This window comes from Passer montanus, unplaced genomic scaffold (assembly GCF_014805655.1).
Source record: "Passer montanus isolate IOZ18808 unplaced genomic scaffold, ASM1480565v1 scaffold5, whole genome shotgun sequence".
Lineage (NCBI taxonomy): Eukaryota > Metazoa > Chordata > Aves > Passeriformes > Passeridae > Passer > Passer montanus.
The window spans coordinates 8,561,665-8,584,103 of record NW_024369929.1 but is presented as its reverse complement, the minus strand read 5'-3'; the positions used below and the strand labels follow the sequence as shown (position 1 = coordinate 8,584,103).

Here is a 22,439-nt window from a genome sequence, read left to right as displayed (position 1 = left end):
ACTCCAGGGTTTACACTTTCAATTTACAAAGGCATTTCTCCCTGAAATATTACAATGCCAGCATTGTGCCACAGAGGGAATGCTGAGAGCATTAACTCCGCTGGAGCTGGGGTGAATACAGAGGATGTAATCTTTAACCAGTCCAGGGCAGCAGGATGGCTCTGGGGGGCTGTTCACGTGCTGATCCAGCTCCACTTGTCACGAGGGTGGGAGAGGTGCTGCCTGTGCACAGAGTACAAGTATTTTTTCCTATTTGCAGAGTTTGAATTTACGCCTTTGCAAATGGAAGGGTGGCGTGCTGATCCAGCTCCACTTGTCACGAGGGTGGGAGAGGTGCTGCCTGCACACAGGGTACAAGTATTTTTTTCCTATTTGCAGAGTTTGAATTTATGCCTTTGCAAATGGGAGGGTGATAACATTACTGAGGTGCAGATTTGTGGATCTCCTTTAAATGTCTTCTCAGATGAAAACTCTGAAATGATGAGTTACACCACCAGTTTCATACACATGTGCCTCAACTTGTTTTTTTTTTTCCAATAAGTAACCTTACCTATGGAGGATTAGTTCAGGGTCCTCTCAGTTCCTGTCACTTGTGTATGAGTGTTTATTCACAGTGTCTTGAAAGGTTAATAGACCTCTGGAGATGGCCCCAAAATAAAATGTGAGCTTCCTCAGTGCCCAAGTTAAGCCTTTTAATTTGAATATTGGCTTCGTAAAGGCACAGTGGTGTTGTGAGACCTCACAGATGTTACAGTGATTTTCATACTGAGAGCCTTTTTCCTGAAGATTTATTCTTTTTGGATTTACTGAGCTGCAAATCAAAAATGAGTTTAAGTGATGTCTGTGCTTTTAACAGACAATTCTTTAGCTAGCTAGTTTTATTCTGTTTTTTTTCCTAAGTAACTGGAACTATTATGTTCCCTAAAAATGCAAGAAGCAGTTTTGCTAATTATATTCTGTTGAAATAATAATGCCTGTAACTGAAGGGAGCTAAAAAGATGGATTTTTTTTCCACAAATTGCATATATTTCTGAAGGTGAGTTGATATCAAATTTAATATCAAGTGGGCCCCAGAGACTCATGACTGGATATTTGAACAAGTTGCATGACCTTGCTCTTGATTAACACTGCTGCCATATTCAGCACTTCAACCACATCATGAGGAGCTTGGTCTGCCTGTAAAATAGGAATTTCCAGACTGAAAAGAAGGATTTTGAGTAAATTTTGTTTTTTAAATAGCTGTTTGTTTCTCATTCTGTCTCTTTTAGGGGCTATGTAATTTTTGTCCCAGCAGCCAGGGTTTTCCAGAAGTCATTCCCTGTACCTTCCACCACTTGGGAAGGGAATGCCACCTGGAAGCAAAGGGCTGGACTGGAGAGTACTGACAATGGCACTTTCAGAGGTGCCTGCATGATTTTTGGGGTTTTTTTATACAGAGAATAAAGAGCAGCAAAACCTGGGTGCAATTGCCTGCTGCTAGCCCAGCCCATCACTCCAGGCCAGTTCTGCCGTTCACAACTGATAGTAAATCCTCCCTCTCTCTCAGCCCTGTACTGCTCAGGGTTATGTCTCCATCCTTACCAGTAATTTTTGCTGTGGAAGCAAGTGTGAGGAGGCAGGATTGTTTGCACGGCAGGACCAATGGGAGCTGCAGGCTGGAGGTTTGCAGGCACCCCATCCCACCTTCCTGCACAGTGTGGAGGAGCAGCTGCCAAATGCACTGAGAGCTTCCCTCTGCTCTGTGCAGACTATTTATTAACTCTTTTTTGTTGAGTGGTGAATATTCAGCCTTTTGAATTCACGCAGTCAGTCCCTGGGTGGCTGTGGTATAAAACTGCCCTGCAGTGACAGTGATAGCAGAGCTGCAGAGAGGAGAGGAGGTGATGAATTTTATTTCCAGGCTTGCTAGTGGCTCAGTTATCCTGGGATGCCATCTCGCTCTCCGTGGCTGTTTCCTCAGGTGTAAAATGGAGCCATTACCCACCTGCTCTCCTCATGCTGAGTTTTGCACCCTTGCAAGTTGAAGCAGGCTCTCGTTGCTGTGCTGGCAGCCAGCACCAGCCTGTGGCAGCTGAGGGGATCTGAGTGACCTGGATTCATCAGCACATGGCATTTGGGAAGGGAATAAACTGCCTGCTCTCCTAGTGCCAGTTTGCTGCTACCACGTCCAAAAATGGCACAGATTCAGTGTCTGCCTGTCCCCAGCTCTGCGTGTTGCCCGTGCTGAGTGTGCCCAGGCTGGTCCCAGCCCCAGCCACGAGCTGGGCACTGATGGGTGTTGAGGTGCCAGAATCTCAGGCACTGGGCTGAGACAGCTGCATTTGCTGGCTTTGGAACACAGGATGATGCACTTGTCTTAACTGGAGTGTGTGCAGTGAGGTCAGAAGGGATCCTTTAACTTCATCCTCAGTTGAGAAACTCATTTGTGTGGTTCTCTTTTTTTTCTGAAAAGATTTGATCCAAGATGGCACAGGTGTTGGATGCACAGAGGTAACAGGTTGGAGGATAATGGACTCTAATTTTTGCTTGGAGCAAAGATTAATATTGTGTATAAACTGCAGGCACTGTGCTAATTGCTGTGTGTGACACCATGAACTGCAACTTCTCCCCACAGCACTTATGTCTTCATCACAGGCCTGCCTTTGCTTCAGTTTTGGTGTTGTTGGTTGTTTTTCAAAGTTTGAGACGTGCATGTATACACAAGTGAGTGGAGTTAATACATAAACTATTTTCACAGGTAATTTTTAGGCATCATAACTGGCCTGGACTTTCATCAAGATGAGTATTTTAAATAGGAGAAAAATCTCCATCCATGATCTAAATAAATACAAATGGCACTCCAAACTACAGTATATGTACATAGAGGATTAATTCTTTTCAGTGCACTGGGAGGCAGTAGTATCAATGTTCAATCCAAATAACTATTGGCAACAATTTTATGTTGTGTTTAGAAAATACAGATTTTTGTATTGTGACCAGGGCTGGGGGATATGTCACAAAGTAGGATTTTGCATTTGCATCTACTCTTTTTTCTTGAGAGATCGTCATTATTTAATACTTGTTACAGCAAATCACTGCAGATCTGCTGGCACTGTCAGGTATGATAAACTCAATGTGTGCATGATGCTGGGCTGTAGCAGGAAGCATCACATTCCAAAATCTCTGCAGGCATGTGCATCCTCCACCAAATGGCAGATATATGAAGACATGTGCTTTTAAAAAAGATTTTTATTTCAATTAGACAGTTAATGCAAAGTTGTCTACAGTTAGTGTGGAGAGAGCACAAATAATCCTGTGATGTAAACTAGGAATCCTTATCCCAGAAATGTTAGGTGATATGCTAGTGAAAGTTCTAAAAGATGTGTAATTAGTGGTTTTGCCTCCAGTGGAGTACCAGAGCTCCTGTCACAAACATACTTGATGTTCCAGATCCTACAAAAATTATTTTCTCCCAGTTACTGCATGGTCAGTGCATCCACCTGCTGTGCACTGGGCACTTGGTGCATTTAAATGCGTCTGGGTGCTGATCCCACAGGCACCCACGTGAAGTTTATTTGTTTTATTTTCTAGCAGAAAGGATTGCTGTAGTACAGAAGTGTTCACTGAGCAGTGCCTGGTCTGGAGCTGGCTCCACGTTTCCCCACACAGATCCAGGATGCCTGGCTGTCCCAGGTGCCACCCAGCTGGAGCTCGCTGTGTCGCGGCTCCGTCGGCCACCGGCATCCCACAGCCCAGAGGATGCTGCTGCCAGTCAGCAAGGCCTCTTTGCAGCTGAAGTGATTTAAATCACTGGTTGTGCTCATGATTCAAGTGATAAACAAGGAAATTTGAATTAAATAATTTGAACTTTTCCTAAGTGAGAGCTCATTGCCGTTGATTAGGAAGAGTAATACAAAACACATGGCTTGCAGCTAGTCACACACTTGTAAAATTTGGCATGGTTGTATATTAACCAGAAAGTGATACTGTATCTAACACAGCTGTGAAGCACTTAGTTAGCTCCAGAATCTTGTGGTTTGCTTTTTAAATTCTTTGGAAAAGGTTAATGACATTAAAGGAGAGTGGTTGTTTTTTGCTTGAGATTTCGCTCTTGTGAAACAAGGACAGAAATTAAAGGTCAACTAAAATGTGTAAAACTATGACTTGAAAATTGCAATTATATTTATAATATGTGCTTGACAGATTTAATAATGAAAAAGCATTTTCTGTCTTAAATTATGTTACCAGGTAAAGAATTATTAGGTGTGATTTTCTACTTTTCCTGTTCGACTTTTCAAGCCGCTTCACTCTGAGCAGTGGACGTTAGTAGTGTCAAATTGATTTTTAAACAGTCGGGGGTTTTTTAAAGAGTATTTAATCAATCATTAACAACTTTGGTTAAAATTCATGAGATTTTAAATATTCATAAATTCTCTTTGCCTTCCTGTGTGGGTCCAAGCCTGGCTGGCAGTGCTGCTGCTCCTGGCTCCCCGGGCAGGCTGGCAGCTCACAGAAGCACCAGCTCACAGGGCTCCAGCCATGCAGAATGTGCTGCTGCAGGCTCAGTCAGCATTGCTGTTGTTTTATCATAAAAGCTGATAAATCTCTGATAAAATGAAAAGGAAAGGAACCCTGGAAAACAAAATCATTCCTCTACCAGTAAAGTGCTTTTTTGAATGTTGAAAAGTTACAAGTGAAACAGAATAATCATTCTCAATTTGGAGCTTTGTAGGGCCATGGGGAAGGGTTTTAAAAGTACCTAATTTAGCATTGCACTTGCAAGTTGAGTGCCACAGTTTCATAGTTGCCTGTGTGTGCTTCAGTGGTCAGAGGAGTTGGGATGCAGTGCACATTTCCCCCGTGCTGAAGCTGTGTCTGGAGTTTGTCAGTGCAGGTGGCTTTGCCATCCTGCTGTGGTGTGGGGGAATGTGATGGCTCCTGGTGCTGGATCCTGAGCTCTTTGGGCTCCTTGGGGCACAGAACTGCATCTTATTTTTTAATTATTATAAGGCAACACCAGGAAATCCAGGAGGTTGTGTTCTGGGGGTGCTTCCTCTTCTTTAGGGCATCAGAAATTCAGTCTGGGGGCTTTGCTGACCTGTAGAGCCACCTATGGCAGGAAGGCCAGAGGCACTGGAGCATCCAACTGGCCCTTCCAGATCTGAATCCCAGCTAAAGGTCAACAGATCAGCTACCTCAAATGATTTAAAATGTTTAAGCTTGCGCATTGCATTGTCTCGTTTTTAATAATTTATCAACTAGCATGCTGTCACTGTGACACAAAGACTAAATGCTGATGGGCTTTTTTGTTGTTGATGATCTTAGGATTAGAAACAGAGGTTTTGCCTTTACTTCTTAACAAAAGAATGAATGAACAGATGGATATTTGCAGCCCTGAGCTTCACTATCCATTGATTTATCCACTTGGATGTATGTATACAGCTCCTGTTTCAACAGTAGCAGCTTCAGTCAAGATTCCTGAACAAATAGATAGCTATTTGTGGGGCCTTTGCCTTCATTCTACTTTTATTGTCTCCAGATTTACTTTATATGCTTACTGCCCCTGCTGCAGAGCAGCCAGGTATAGTTTTAACAGTGTTTTCTGGTGTAGTTAAGATAATGTAACAGAATTAAAGTTGTTTGTGGAATAGGTTTTTATGGAGGAAAATTCCTAACATTTAGACTACAATATTAGGTAGTACTACCTTGTTTTAGTAGATTCAACTGAAAAAATAGAACTTTTTAAAGGCGAAAAAAATCCAAAATTATTTTTCACTCAAGAAATGTACATTTTGCAAGAGAGTAAACAGCTTGAGGGATACTTCCCCTCCATGAGTTTGTTGTTATAGACAGACTCCATGGCCTCTGTAGGTGTTAAAATGCTAATCCTGTGTAATGGATAAGGAAAGTATTTGAAATGTTAAGGAAACCTGCCCCTTCTTTCCACCCAGCTGAGGATGGCATCGATATTGGCCTGTGAAATGAGAGCTGGGTTCAGCAAGTTACTGATAAGGGAGAACTGAAGCAAATGCTACTCTTTGACAGCTGTAATATGACAGTCCCATTGTCATTCCAATTTATTTTGAGTATGTATTTTACATGGTTCAGCACAGCTGTCTGTCCAGAAACCTGCAAGCCCCTGGAAAAATGTGGAAATTTGTGTAAGTCTTGCAAGGAGAAAACCACTCTTTCATTTTCTCCCACCTGAGGTCTTGCTGGGCTTTGCAAGTTTATTCCATCTTTCCTGAGCTAATTGTACTCTTAAATCACTTCATCTCTTTGATATTTGCAAATTTACTCCCCTCAATTTTAATTTCTTGGTGGTAGCTCTATTGTAGTACCATTGGTTTTGGATCCTGTCATAGTTCTGTCAATTACCTACTCATGATGTAATATTTTGGATGGGACAGAATATATTGAGTGGTACACTTGGTATAAAACATTATATAATGTAGCTTTTAAAAACCAAAAGCATGAACATGCATTTAACAACTCAGTAGAGCTTGCTTTGCAGTTCACTTCTACTGCTAAACTTGGCTTAAAGGTATGGTTGGTGGTGAATTTATTTTTATGGCATTTAAGAAAGGCTTAATCCTGATCTTTAACCTAGATGATTTTATAAGTATCACATTTGGTTCTTTTGGTCCTGAGTCTTCTCTGCTTTTCTGTGTGCTTTGCTTGGTCACACATTGAGGGTAAAACAAATCCCCTGCCTTGTGTGCAGATGAGGAGAAGAAGCATCTGAGGAAGGCTGGTGTTGAGGAGCAGGGTGTCAGGGTGCTGCTTCACCCACTGAGAGCAGAACAGGCAATGTCTGCACCAACACTGGAGTTTGGTTCTGTTTCTTTCCCCCCTCACTTCCCAGGCTGATTGACTGGTTTGCATCTAATGAAATTTTCATGCACATCCACAGAACAGTGGGATTCTGAGGAGAGAGATTAATATTTCAGTAATTGTACCATGCCTGTATGTCACTGGAGTCCTTGGTGCACCCACAGAGGAGCCCTGGCTGGAGGTAGCAGTTCACAGGAGTGTCAGCAGGAGGAAATCCAGCTGGGGGGTTTGGTGCTTTTGGCAAATTATGTGGATGGGGAAGGGAAGAAAGATTGCATGTGAATGTCCTTTCCTGGAAATAAATATTTTGAGGAATAGATGGGTACTGAGGTAGTTTAGCCTAGGGAGAATAAAGCCAGTTGTTTCTTGGGCTGTGGCAGTAACTTCAGGGTGCTGAATGTCACTTAGTGGTGCCAAAGAAAGGTACTCAAGGCTGGAGTGTGGCTGGGCAGTGTCACTGCTCTGTCTTTTCTTTTTGGGGGGTTCCCAGGTGCCCTGTGCCTTGTGCTTTCAATGTGCCTGCTCAAGGCTGGGCTCTGGGACGTTTCACCTTCCGCAGACTCACACATCCATTTCTCCTGTCCCTCCCTATTCCAGAGAACAGCCCATCTTCACCACCAGAGCCCATGTCTTCCAAATTGACCCCAGCACGAAGAAGAACTGGGTTCCTGCAAGCAAGCAGGCTGTAACTGTTTCCTACTTCTATGACAGCACGAGAAACAGCTATCGGATTATCAGTGTGGATGGAGCCAAGGTAGGAGCTGGGGCCCGGCGCGTGTCTGTGACAGTGTGGGACTGTCAGCCCTGCCTCAGCACACTCTGGGGCTGCATTAAATATTGCAAACACTCCATTTTGTATGTAATCCATCAGGGAGACTTGTAAACTGGAAAAACACAGGGCACCCTAAAAGTGATTTTTCCCAGCTTAGTTGATTTTATCTCGGATGAGTTTGACTTCATGGTAAGTGAGCTGAGAACCTTAAGTGTCCAAATTGAGTCAGTAGCATGGTATCTGAAACTGCCACCTATGTCAGGGTAGATAAGGCTGAGGTCTTTTTGGTGATAAAAATGTTCTTAAAAAACAAACAAACAAGGAGACAGATACATGCAGACTATAGGTTTTAATGTAAATGTCAGCTGCATTTTCACTTTTGCCTGGCTGAACTATTTACAGTTTAGTACTTAATTTTCTTAAGCTTTCACACTGGAGTTCATCAGCCTTAGGTGACAAGTTAGGCATGAAGGCTCTTCCCCCAACCTATTTCGTTAATTTGTTTTGCATTACCAGAGAGTGTGCTCAAGTATTTGCTGTAAGAATCCAAGTTGGTTGGTCTGAATAGGTTGCTCAGACAACTGTTTTTATTACAAACTGCATTTATTCCTCTGATTAGTCCCTCCAAAGTCACTTGATGGGTGACAACTTTCCCCTAGCAGACCCCAGTCAGAGGTATAAATAAAAACATTTTGCTCATGTACAAAAATCATTGGTCATTTCTGTCACAGCACAAGCCACAGGGTAACAAGATGAGTTTACAGCCTGTTTATCTGTGTTCCTGTTTGGATAAGGATGTTAAAATATCACTGTTCTGGGAGATAGAGATCACAGAAATCATCCCTTAATAAAGCTTTTCTATTTGTCATGCCTATTTCCCATACTTGTTTTTCCAAACATCTCCTGTGCTATATTTGGTTACATATTGGCTTATAAATCTGCCATCCTGCCTGCTTTAATTGATGGTAATGTTTCATTGACACCAGTACAGCATTACTATCTCCCCATCACAGATCTGTGCCAGTGAGTTATTCCCAGGAATGCTGCAGTGTGCAGCAGGCACACCCAGCCCCTGGGCCCTGCTGGGCAAGCTGAGCCCCCCAGATTTGCTGGTGCTGAGCCTGCTGCTGGTGGCCTGGTGGCTTTACAAGCCCTGGCAAGTGCAATTTCCAAGCCAGAGCTGCTGCACTCGCAGCAGTGCCTCGCTTGATTTGTGGCTGTGCATGCATGCATTAAGACCAATTAATGAAAACAAAGTAATTACTGTATGTGGCAGGGAGCTGCAGGGGCAGCGTGTGGCCACAGCCAGAGGTCCTGCCCAGAACTGCAAAGTGTGTGCACAGAGCAAGCTGGGCAGCCAAGCTTTGCTTTGTCACCTGCTCACAAGACACTCAGAAGGAACATTCCCCCCATTTTAACATGTCCCAGAGGAAGGTGAGCTTGCCATGATTAGAATTCTCCCCTGGGGCTTCCCAAGCAAGAATCAATTGCTGGCCACATAAATTATTCCTCTTGTATTGAATCTTTGCTGATTAAGGAACAGGTCAAGAATAGATGTTACCTTCATGCTCACCTCTGGAGAGTCCTGTGACCCTGCCTGTCCATTTTAAGGGTGCTAACTGGGGAAAAAACCCGGTGTTTATGCCAAAAGAAGTTAAAAGTTGCATTTTTCCCTTCAAACAACTATTGTTTAGTGTTTTGACCTACTTTTCCAGGCAAAAATGAAACTGGGTAGAACTGTAAGGAAGAATATAGACAGCTTCAGATGATGGTGCCCTGCTTTCTGTACATCTCATTAGAATAGTCTTCCATGTGTTGGCAAATACCAGATGGATTAATGTGACAGCATCACTGTGGGCATAAGTTATGTCTGCTTTAAGGACAAAAAAGCTGAAGCTGAATAAATTGGAGGGACTTGGCCCTAGAAGGAAGGCAGTGATGAAGAATGTGTATCTCTTTCAACTCTCCATCCTTCTCTGCTCTGCAAAGGGGCTGTTCTAACAGTTTATTTTAGACAAACATGTATCATTCACATTTGCTTGCAGAGGAATTAAATCCAACTTGTATGAAGATATTGGATTTATTTGGAGTTCTTTTTTTTTGCCTTATGTTGACATTACCTACTAATGATAAAAATATTTTGAAGAGATCAAGAATAGAGGGTGCTTCACTTACATATTGGTCATCACCTGGTTGCATAAGCTTGATTTTACTTGCAGCATTGAGCATGTTCCCCTGGGCAGTGTGGAGGAGCCTGGAGCTGCTGGAGCCCGTGAGCTCTGCTGTGGCAGCCAGGGCAGGCTGGGCAGTGTCACCCTGGAGAGTTCTTCCCTCCTGGTGCAGCACTGACCTGATGGGCTGTGATCCTGCAGGAGTGGTTCCTCAGGCTGCTGCTGCTGTCCTCAAAGGTCCAGACCCTGAGCAGTGCCCTGTCCTTCAGTCCCAGCAGGTGCAGCCTGTCCCTATCTCCTCCTTGTCCCCACAGCCCCGGCGTGCAGGGCAGAGGGGAGCAGAAGGATTTAGCAATGGGCTTAAGGGAACTGCTGAGCATGTGTGTTTAAGGGTGTTTAAGGTACCCACATTTGTTGGAAACTCAGTTTGTGAGCCTGGCTGGCAGAGGAGCTGCCTGGTTCAGAGCAACACTGCCTTTGTTTTACCCCTTGGGGAAGGGGAGGAGAGTCTGGGTGCTGCACATGGAGGTGGTGAGGAGAATGGAACAGAAAGAGAGCAGGGCAAAGATAGGAAGCAGAGTGAAGTCGAGGGAGTTTGACTCTTCCCTTGCAGAGGAGTGTTCAGGAATCCAGTATGCAGGCCAGCCAGGAGACAGCATATGCCTGCAGGTGCCAGGTTGCTTTCAGATTCTCCCATCCCAATAACAAATCCATTAAAATACCTGGGGAATGAAGCCCTGCTGCCTCTGGTTTCCAGAGAGGAAACCCTGGATTCAACACTGCTTGTACCACTTTAATTCCTCGTGTTTGCAAAGCTAAAGACAGCAGCTCTTCTAATTCCTGTGTCTTTCACAGAAAAACAGGTGCTGTGGACAGGAGCTTACAATTTATAGCAGAAGATTTCACAGATGCCATATGAGAATGTGCTGTGATCTTAACCAAGATGCCATGACCAAACAAGGAATAGATCAGTATATCTTTTAATTGCCTTATAATTGACTTGTATGTTGTTAAGCAAGTAATTTCATCCTGTTTTAAGAAGTTTCTAGCTAGAGGCTAACTGCAGCATAATGAATGCTGGAGGAAATGATACAGTAAAATGCAAGGGCACACACTGATTCAGAGTTAATGAGGCAGCCAGGAGACTTCACCATATGAAAGTGCCCAGTGCTGTGGGCAAAAGTCAGCCCTGTTGAAAGAAGACAAAATATGGTGATGATGCAGGGAGAGCACGAACTGTAAGTGCCCAATTGCTGTGCAGTGTGTGGGGAAAGCCACACACAGGGCTTCTCATTAAAAGTGACCTGCACTGGCTTGCCTTTTGGAGGCAAAAAGGAAGTTTGGCAGTATGAAAATTATGCAGACCAATAGCCTCTGTCATCCTCAGGAATAATGCATGGTAGTACCCTGGTTGGTGGGTTTATTTATTTTTTATAAACTGAAATTACCTGTTATCCAAACAGTATAGAGAAGAGGGAAAGGAATTTGAGATGGAAATATAATCCCTTAGAAACAAGCCTCTGCCCTCTTCTCAGATGTTCTTGTTGTATTTCTGTAAAACTTGGGATTGCAGCAACATCATTTTTCTCTTTTGAGAAAGGAGCTGTTAATAAGGAACATAAAGCTAGCTTAAAAATTAATAGCCAGCAATAAAGTGCATAGTGAGACATACTGAGCTGGCAGCAGCAAAGAGAAGTGACACAGCAAGAGTCATCACAGATTCCAGTCCCCAGTTGTCTCTGAGAGATGATTAAACAGATGACTAGAAAAAAATTAAAATCAGGCTTTAAAAAATTACTACATTGCGAGAGTGATTGTGAGAAATACATGATAAAGAAATAAAGACGGTGTTTCAGAGGAAAAAGCCAGTCAGCTGACACTCATTCCCAGTTACTAGTTCATTTAAGAGTTTATTACCTGATAATTACCTCGAATATTGGAGATCAGCAGCTAAGTTGGGCATAAGTGTGTGAAAGTATTGAAGAGAGAACCAGAAAAATTGCAGTGCTGGGAAAGCAAAATCAGTGGGTCTGTTTCTGAAGTAAATTGCAATTAGTAAGGATAAGAATATGGGCCAAATTTTGCCAATCAGTATTCACATGGTGCTCCCCAAAGTGAATACAGTACATTATATGGTGTGATGAAGCTGTTTGATCAAGTGGCATCTAGCAGGGGACAGTGTGATTTACTGAGGACAATGCAGCTGGCAGGGACACAGCCCCAGCAGCCTGTGGCAGCAGATATTTAGGGAGGTAAGAAGGGCTGCTATGTAAATCTGCTAATATTTGATGTATTCCTGGCTTTCCCAGTTCCTGTCCCAGGGAACTAATTGCTACCTAATGTAATAGCTGCCCACCTCTTTATAACCACACTTTTCTTGTCACGACTGGAGGCAGGTGTCCTCAGCACACAAAGAGGAAATTGAGTTCTTCCAGTGATGTGTTCAGAGGCTCAAAACAGATCTTTTTCTTTGCCCATGGAAAAGGAATTATTTTAAGGCATAGTTGTTAAAAATATCCTAGAGTATTTTGCCAAAAGGTGACTCTTAGATTTCAGAATCTTTTCTTTCAGAAGAAAACAATTACAGGGTATGGTACCACAGATGAAATTCCTTTATCTGACTAGATATTTTCATTCTTCTTTTTTCTTCCATTGACGTAAATTCAGCCATTAAACCAACAGCAACTCTTTCACAGGAAAAAAAAACCTACCAAGTAATTTATATATTACAAAATTTTTGGCACTGAATTATAAAAGGCTTCTGGCAGTGTGTACCTCACCAGGGGTCTGCGTTGGTGTGGCAGCATTTAACTCTGCCTCTAGGACCTCATGGGTATGATTTGTGATAATGTGTGGCAGCAACAATCAAAATATTGGCTTCTCACTTGGCATTCAGCGTGTCAGTGTGTGCTCACCAGACCCCGCACCCGATGCATTAAGTGCACTGATATAGGGTGTTTTGGGTTTTTTTAATGCCTGCCTTCTCTTAAATACCTAAGTTTTTTAACTACCCAATTTTTCAGGTTTAATAGTTTTGTAGTGGAACTACAGAGGTGTTTTACAGCCTTGGGTAGCCAAAGATAAAGGCATGTAAAAGTAAATTAAAAGTGACCTTACAGAGTGGTGTGTTGGCTTTTCTTTTAATGTCTATAGATAAATCCTGAAATGCTATGAAAGGTGTGGCTGAGGGAATTTGTGTCTGTTTTGTCAAAGGGAGGGAGATTCTTTGATTTCTAGTTTTGCCTGCCCTAGTTTTATTTCTGGCCCTTGCTTGTCAGGAGTGCTGTGTGCTGTACCCCAGGAGTGTGGTGCTGCTGGAGTCCCAGCCAGCTGCCCTTTGCCTGCTCAAATGCCAAGAGGTCCCACTCCTCACCCTGAAAATTATTTTGCTGACTGCAGCACTGGCAGGACTATGATTTCCAGAGAATCCCTGCTAGTAAAATCTGATTAAAATAATTTTTTTTTATTCTGTCTTCTCAAAGCTTTTTTTTTCCACCAAGAGATTAAAATTTCTTCTGCCGTGCTGTTTTTGCCCTTCAGTTTCTTCCAGGCTGGGTGGGAAATCTTTTCTGGTGGTCCCAGACAGTGTGCCAGCCATAAAACATGGCTGGGGTGGGGGGAGCAGTGTGAGCTCAGTATTACTGTGGTGTCTGACACAGAACCAGCATGGAAAGGACCTTGCATCCAAAGGCAGCATGTGACACTCTGGTGACCTTTCCTCAAAAGGCAGCATGTGGCACTGCTGAAGGGTGGCACTGCATTAGGGCAAACCAGTGCAGAGGAGTCCAGGTTTTGACCTCTGGAGGTCTGATTTCACTGATCCAGTATTTGTGCCTTCCTGCCCATATGTTGTGAAAGAAGATTTCCAGAACTGGTCTGGCTGATTACTGTAATACAGAAATTTAAGCATATTTGATGGCCTTCATCCCCTCTTTATCGTAATGTGTTGTTTCATGAGCTATTTGGGCTAATTTCAACGTGAATTTAAGTACTGTAGATGATACCAGAGTCAGCAAATGGAACTAATTCATGCCCTATATAAAAATTATACTCAAAATTTGGTGTAAAATACAATTTCAGTGCACAGTCCTGTTTTCCAGCATGCACAGTTGTGTGCATGTTACAATAAACATCTCATTGATTTATCCTACAGAGATGACTATTAAGTAAAAACATTAGTTGTGGGTTTATGATTTCCTGTATGCATTATGTAATCACAGAATCATAAAATATCCTATGTTAGAAAGGACCCACAAGGCTTATCAATTTCAACTCTTGGCTCTGCACAGGACCACCCCAAACAGATAATAAAGTATATAAGAATAGGATAGACAAATTCTATTGAGACAGAACCACAATAGTATCAGTGTGTTTATACTGTTAATCCAAACTAACTTTGAATTAACAGTATATACATAACTTGGTGTCATTTCATCAGTCTCACCAGGTGTGTTTTGTGCTTTTCCTGGTTCAGATTTCCCTGGCCTTGCTGGAGAACGATGCTCATCTGCTGGAGACGTGTTCTGATACCAGTGGTGCTAAACAAAAGACTTTGTAAAAGATGCTTGAGGACTCTCAAGCTGCTTTTTGTGGTGCCTTTTGGTCATGTTGTTCTGTAACTACTGAAGCTGGATCAAACTGCTCCCTGAGATGCAGCTGCTCCTTTTGTAGAGAATTCTCCTTCATTTTCTACAATGACCACACTGAGAGCAGAACATCTGTCCTGGCCTGAGGCAAAGCCCACCAGCCTAACCTACACTGGAGCTGTCCTTCACTCAGACAGTGAAACAACTTGCAGTAAATAATTAATTCTTTTAATAGCTATTTTCTGATTTCATTTAAAGGTGTTAAGAGTTGTGGTGGTGCAACTTCCAGATTTTTTTTTTAGCCTCAGTTGGGATTATTCAGAGAGAACTCTCAGTTGAAGGAGAAATTGCCATCAGTGGGTGATGCTGATGCCTCCTAGGCAGGGATTGCCTCTCTGGGGCTGGGGCAGCAGCCCTGCAGCCAGGGCAAGGCAGGAGGGGCTGTGTGGGGTGTGGGGTGTGCCCCGAGCTCCAGAGGGACCTGTGGAGTGTGAAAGGCAAATGGGAATGTTGGGGTTGGGGGAAGCTGGAGTAGGACAGGCTCAAGAAGGAAAGGAAATGGAGATTTTAACAAGGATCAGTATCTGGGGTGAGCACACTGAGGTGTGTGCTGGATCCTTCTGCTCCACACACCAGGACTTCATTCTCCTCTCAAAGACATCTTGGAAGGAAGAGTGAATGAAATTGAGGCAAACAACAGTCTCTGATGGTCTGAAAATATTTGTGGTGTCTGTGCTAGGGGTGTGCTTGGCTTGATTAAAGCTGCTTGAGTTTTGGTTTCTCTCTAAAACATTCAAACTTGAGAACATTTTCTTTGGAATTTGGTGGGGGAGAAATAGAGCAGAAAGGAGAAGCAGAGCTGTCAGCCAAGGATGAGACTTCTCACTTGCATCATCTTTTGTTTGCTTAAGGTGATATCAAGTATTCAGAAATTCAGGCTGAGGGTAGGTGCAGGTTTAATAACTGGGAGGAAAGGACATTGCCTGGAGTTGTGTCTGCAGGAGAATTGTCCAACAGTTGCTAAGACAGGTTTAGATAGCTAGAACTGGTTTTATTGGGTGCACTTGTGTGAACAGGTCTTTGAGTATTCAGAGGATGAGAAAAATGGTTAGGGCTTAGCTGCAATAGGAGTTTCAGAACTAGTAATACTGGTGGGAATGAGCCAAGAGTAGAAGGAAAAGTTAAAAATGTTTGCACAGAAAACCACCTAGAACTCCAGATGAAAAAGTGAGCTTGTCAAAAGCTGAGAAAGGGAGCAAGGTAAATGCCAGGAAATTTGGTGGGTCACTTGAGATTGAATCAACCAGAAATCATGACCATCTCCTGAGGTTGTGTTGTGGTTTAGAAAAAAAATTAAAGTCTAGAGCTGTAGATCTCATACCACTTAAACATTTCTATATTAATCTCTTTCCAAGTTATTAACTTCGAAATGTGAAAAATTCTCAGTTCATTTCCTGGATTATTTCTGGGACTAAATCCTTCAAAAGCTGGTTAGTAAGCTTAGGAGAAAACATACCAGAGTGCTGTCAACAGCTGTATCCTTGACAGAAGAGCAGAAGCACATCTGCCACTGTTTGTTCCTATCTGGCTCATTTTTCTGCTTGTTGTGTGTGTTGGGTGTGTGTCACTGGCTCTGGAAAGACCACACACAGCTGAGTCCACAAGATTGCAAAGACCTTTGCAGAAATGAAATTTGTTACTCACTAAAAAGAAAAGATATAAATCCATGATAAGGGTCACTTACTGCAGCACTTACCAGCAAGTAGGGAAGATAGATTTTTCTGGTAGATATTTCATTTAAAAAACCCCTCTGTAAAATTACTCAGAAAAGCTGTGCCAAAAGTTTGTTTCAGTAACTGGCCCACTCAGAGTGATTTCTGATCACCAGACTGGAGTGTCATGAACGTGCCAGAGAGGTCTCTGAAACCATGTGGTGTCTTTGTAAAGAAACCTGGACGTCCTGTTACCTCCTAAAAATAATATACCTGTCCATCATGGCCATTGCTCATGCCAGGGGACAGTTTTTCCAGGTTTTGAAGGGGAACTAAGCTGTCCTATTGCTGACCACTCCCAGGGTGTGTAGGTTGTTAAAGAACAGAAGAGTCTTTATTGATGCTGTGTGGTTGTGCCATTCCTGCCTTTCAGGAGGGACCTTCAGGCTTCAGTGAGGCTGTTGTCAGAAACTTGAAGAATGCAGAAAATGATCAGTGCTTAAATAATTAACTTAGGGACGTGGTTATACTGCACACAAAGACTATATGCTTTTATTGAATCTTCCAAAATGTAAATATGATATGTCTATGGGAAGTTTTATAATTTTTTATAATTGTAGTCAAAGCAGCCTTTTCCCTCACCCCAATATTAGTCACTAGGAAAAAAAAACAGTCTCCACTGTATCCTTCTCCCTTTTTTTGTGATAAGTTAGGAATCTTATTTCTCATATGAAAATAATATGCAAGCATCTTGCTTTATATATTTTGTAAATTGTTGCATGAAATTCCTGGGTAACAATTTGTTCCAGAGGGTTTAAAAACCCTTGCTGTAGATTTTCTTCATGAAACAGCTGCTGGTGCTTTGAATCGTGTGGGTGGGTGGATGTGTGTGCTGTGCCTAAAAGAAAAAAAAATTTCTAGTCAGATGTCAAAGCAAAAATAGGAGATTTTAGAGATTTAGACTGGATGGAGGAGGTGGGAAGCCAACTCTGTAGAGATGTTAATTACCTGGGGAAAAAAAAAGAGCAATGGAGTAGGTGTAGCAGGAGATTTACTTAATAGAATTCACACAATCATGAACCCACTTTTGTTGCATTTAGACAGGCTCTTAGTGAGGGCTTTGCAACAGAGGTATTTTATCAGAGGAAAAACAGTTATTAGTCCTTTTATTGGGGGGGCTATTTTTACATCTCTATTTATGAAGAAGGACAAAAATTGTATGGGAATTTTTTTGATTTGTTGGGTTTTAGGGTTAAAAATGAACCTCATAATTCATGGAATTATCCTGGGAATGCAAAGCAATTTAAGAGAAAAAAAGCACTATGTGCAAGTGTGGAAATGGCCCTTTTCCCCATAAAACAAGCAGCAGCAGCACACGAGAGGCTTTACCCATGCAAGGAGTCTCTTTTCTGCAGAGGGAGCTCAGGATGGGAGGGAAATGCCCAGGGCTGCAGCAAGTGCTGTGTGTCTTGCAGGATGTCCTGGTGCCTCCCCCTTTGCAGGAACCTCTGCGGTTCCTCTCCACTCCCACCTCCAGCAGCAGCCCCTGGTGTGGCAGTGGGAGATTTTGGGTGAAATAGCTGCTGTCCTGGCTAACTGTGTAGAACAGGAATTCTTGGCAGTGGCTGCTGCCAGCTGTGCCTGCTGGGCTGTGCCCCTCGTGCTCCAAGGGGAGCAGCACAGTGGAGGAACTCTGAGCTCTTCTTGATGTGCACTTGCAGTGCTCCCAGGCCAGTTATTCCATACCCTCAGCCTCTCCCAGGAAACGTGCCATGTCAGCTGCAGCAGATAAAGCAAAGCTACAAGTGCCATTGGTGTTCTTGGTTTTGTGTGTCTTTGTGCTTCCCTGGCTTTACAAAGCTTGGTGGTCTCAGCAAGGGAATCTATTTTCCCTTTATTGCCACTGTCTTGATTAACAATGTGTGTGTGTGTGTGTATACACAGGCTTTCTAGGACCAGAAATGAGATGAGTGGTTTATCCTGTGATATCCTGTGAAATGTGTGTGTGTGTATACACAGGCTTTCTAGGACCAGAAATGAGATGAGTGGTTTATCACCAGTGATATCCTGGTGAAAAGATGTCATTCCCATTCTGTCTAGAGGCACAGGTAGGAAATATGGTAGATAGTGTAAAGGCTAATACAGATCATGGAAATGTAGGTGGGCTAATTCCACAGAAATGTTGCTGAATATTTGGAATAAAATTTGTCTGTAAATCCACCTCTGACTCCTCATCTTCACATCCTGTGTCACAAGCCCTTCTGATTCATGTCGACTTGATGAGCTGGAAGAACCTGCTGAGCCTGTGATAGCTATGGCCAGAGGATTAGCAGCTTCTTTCCTTCTGCAATTCTGTTTTTAGACTGGGATACATCTTTACTGAAGATTAGCAGCCTGGTGGGTTGAGGAAATTAAATTTCACAAGGGCTGCAAACTGGAAGCACATATTCAGAGGTGTGAAAATGAAATGGGGAGATTTTCGTATAGTCTTAAGGAGCAGATCTTATGGCTTGGAGCCTTGGGGCTTTTCTGGAGGTGTGGTTATTTCAGAGTAACAGGTGATGTGAATTTAAAGGGGAAATTCCAGAATAATTCCTAATCTGGCACTCTTGTCCCAGAATGAGGTGTCCTTTTCTGATTTAATTTAAACCAGTTTGAAAATACATTGGCCAATACATTTATTAGCTATTTCATAGCTGTTTTTTCAGTATTTTCCTAGGTAGAGAAGCTAGCTGACATGGCTCATCACCCCTTGGGTGCGTGTCCTGGCAGATTCCTGCCGGCGTGTCCATCCTCCTCCTCCTCCCGGGGGCTGTGCCAGTGGCTGTGCCAGATGCCCTCTGCACTCACTGCTCTCCTCCCCTTGGAGCTGCTCTCTCTCAGCCTTTCCCTCCTGTGAGCCTGGCAAGGCTGATGGCATCAGGGTGTGCACTGGAGCCAAGCTGGCAAACCCCGTGTGCCCCAGCTGCCAGCGTGCCTGCTCACCTTGTGTTACCTGGGGAAGTGCATTTCCAGGAGCCACAGGGGCTTTTCCCCTCGGTGCACTGCTGTGCTACAGGGTGTGCAGGAGTGGAGCCCTTCACATGCTGGGAGTGTTCCCCTAAAAGAAGCAGCAGCTGCATTTGTGGGCTCTGCTCATACATTATGAGCAGCAGGAGCTGCCAGCACGTTTTTCTCCTTCTACGCACTCAGGGCGTCTTGTGACCTCCTCCTTCTTGATTTATTTGGCAGTTTCTCTCCGTGGGAAGGCAGCAGGATGGGTGTGTTTCAGCCCATGAATGTTCTGCTCTACACCAGCCTATTTGCATTCACTTTTATCTGATGAATGCACCCAGTGTGTTCCTAAATGTCTGGAGTCATTTCTGGGTGAGGTAGCACTACCTTGTGCTGTGAACATACTTCTGTGTCACCTTCAGATAAAAATTTAGCTCTCAGGTTTGATTTTCTCCCAAAGGAGGTGAAATTAGTATGAGACTTTGCTTGGCTCATGCAGGTGTATCAGGAATGTTTGCCATCTGATACATTTGCATGTAGGTGAGCACAAAGGCAGATTTTATTTTAACCACATGTAGACAAGTGAGTATGATGAATGGGTTTCTTATTCTGTAAGGTGCTTATTATATTATACTTCTCTTTGCCTTTGTCTTTAGGGAGAACTCTTTAACCACTTCAGGGATTGATTGCATTTGATTAGAGAGTACTTTGTCTTCTGAATCCATTATCCTGGATGAAAGTCCACAAGTTTATTCCATTTTATGGTGCAGCTGGAATTTCATTGTGTGTGTATTATACAAATGAGGACCAAATGCAAAGTATTCCATAAGGGCTCATTTGAATTGATGAGTGGCCTTTTCTTATAGAATTATCATGCTGGATTGCAGGTAGGGGTGGAAGAGAGCCTGGTGGCTCATCCTGCCTGCAGCAAAATAGTGCCCTTTTACTTCTTGCCTTCTTTTGAAATTTGAAAATTCTGGCTCATACTTTCACCAAAAAAAAGAAAAAGAAAAATTTCCCGGTTTATTTGACCTTTCCCATTGTGGTGGTCACAAATGCTTCCCCCTGCCTCCTGCCCCAGCTGAGACCATGTGCCCAGAGGATGGAGGAGTGGTGGGGAGCACTCTCCTCCTGGTCCCACACAGCCAAGGGTGACCCTGCCACAGGAGTGGGGACAGGCTGGGTTACCTGGCAGGAGCACCTGCCAGCCTCAGTGTTCATTGTTCTTTGATATCACAGCACCCTTTCTTTCTCCTGAACACAGCCAACGTGGTTGTTCCCTTGCCAGTGGGGTGTCACTGCTCTGAAATGATGGCCAGATCTGGGGAGTGACTGTACAGATGGGGTGAGGATGGGCAGGAGGAGCAGGTGATGTGCCCACAGCATCCATCTCTTCTGAACTCACAGAAACATGAGCTCTGATTTAATCTCCTAAGCTTCTACTTAGGTTTTCACTTCTCTGTAGGAATGCAGCATTTCTGGAGTGCCTGACTGGCAGAGGAGGATTTAAGGGGAAAGGTAGAGACAGCTTCCAGGCAGTTTCACTAACAGCAGCTAATTATGAATTTAACAGTTGAACTGTCAGTTTCTCGGAGGTGTGTGCTCACCTTTCCTTGGATTCTCCACTGGCCATAAAAAAAAACAACTAACTTCTAAGGTGCTCAGCTAATGTAGTGCATTTCATTGCTCAATAAGGTGTTCTTGGTTTAAAGTTTGCAGCCTTCATTATTGTTTTTATCACGTCTCATAATATTGAACTGTCTTGTAAAAGATAACTTTAGTGTGCTTTTTTAATATGTTTGTATTTTCTCAGTGATTTTTGTAGGAGGTATGGAGAAATTTTATTCTACTCAGGGTCAGCTATCAGTGAGTGAAGCTTTTGCCTTTCAGTCAAACTGGTCACTGTATTATTTTTTTCCCCCAGATCTCAAAGTTGATAGGCACAGCAGGACTGAAATAATACTTTCTATGACTTGAAATTTCTGGGAAGTTTTTAGTTTTTAAAATAAATTCTGTAACTTGAGAAGCTAGACATTTGCAAGTGGTTCATCTGTCTGATGTAAGATTTTTTAAAAACAGAAAGATACATATAGCACTTTAAAGTTTCTGGAAAGCACCCTGAATTTTGGGGTTGGTGGTAGCTTTTCCTCCTGTTCTTTTGGCTCTCTGTACCATACAGTCCTTGTATTATCACAGTCCCTTTGCATTGTCAAACCCCTACATAAAATCTCTGATTTTCTTTTAATTTACATTACTGAAATGACATTTAGATTTTATGTTGGCTGTTCCTGTGGCACAACTTAGCTGGAGGAGAACACATCTGGGCAGCTTTGCTCCTACCTCTGCTGTGCACTGGCCCCTCAAGGAGATGTGTGACCCTGAGAGCTGATGAAAAAGTGGTTTGGGCTGGAAGGGAATGATCATTGTGTTCCAGCTCCCCTGCCATGGGCAGGGACACCTTCCACAGACCAGGCTGCTCAGAGCCCCATCCAAACTGGCCTTGGACACTCCAGGGATGGAGCAGCCCCTGATTCTGTGTTGTTGATGCTGACCTGTGCTGGTTGCAGGGTCACCTCTCCCCCTTTCTTGCTCTGTTTGTTCCCATGCAAAGGACAGTTTCAGGGGTACCACTCACCTGGCTCTCCTCTGTCTTGATTCTGGAGAAACTTCCAGTGATGGGGAATGGCAGAAAATCATAGGTTTGTTTGAAAGTGATGATGCAAAAGGAGGGAAATAAGTTGAGCAATTTTTAAGAAAGCAAATGAAAGTGTCAGCACAGTGGTCTGAAGTCAGGGAGGGGATGGAAGCAAGTGAGGATCTTCCTCTGGTAAATTTAATTCACACTTTTTGCTAAATGTAAATGATAGCTTAGGAAAAAAACTGCTTGGAATACATAGTAAATGATGTTGCCAGGATACTTCCTGATCATGTTAATTAAACTGTCCCACAGATTGGGCTTAATTAGTGCATAATTTGCATTTTGGAAATGATGGTACGCATTACTAAAGACAGCTCTTGTTCTGCTAGCAGAAAGAACATTGTACATGAATTAATTTCCAGGGGAAGAAGTCGCTAGACTAATATAATGATGTATCTTGAAAATAAAGTTAAGATTTTTGATAATGAACTACCATATAACTCATTCCTCTTAGCAAGATTACATTTTATATTTGCTCCATTAAGTTCCTCAGAGACTTCATCCACCAGCCTTCCTCTTGTTGGCTATTTCTTTAGTTACAAGAACCACTGTTGCTTTTAGGGTTGCTGGTGAAGCAGATATTAGTTAACATGTATTTGTTCCAAGGCCCAAATTTGATACTGCATGTGATGCACTTCACCACCCTCCCAAGTTAAACTCCCTGTTAAGCTATCAGCTTCTCCTTGTCTTGCT

General features: G+C 43.1%; 1 protein-coding gene across 4 annotated transcripts in view; it reads left to right on the top strand.

The window, feature by feature from the left end:
* The first annotated feature begins 2,449 nt into the window (after positions 1-2,449).
* HOMER2 (homer scaffold protein 2) overlaps positions 2,450-22,439 on the top strand; it is a 42,146-nt gene continuing 22,156 nt past the window's right edge. For all 4 annotated transcript variants that reach the window (XM_039722859.1, XM_039722857.1, XM_039722858.1 and 1 more), the window contains exons 1-2: positions 2,450-2,490; positions 7,411-7,567. In XM_039722859.1, coding sequence (XP_039578793.1) covers positions 2,465-2,490; positions 7,411-7,567 — 183 coding nt within the window. In that variant the 5' untranslated portion in view covers positions 2,450-2,464. The remainder of the gene's footprint in view (positions 2,491-7,410; positions 7,568-22,439) is intronic.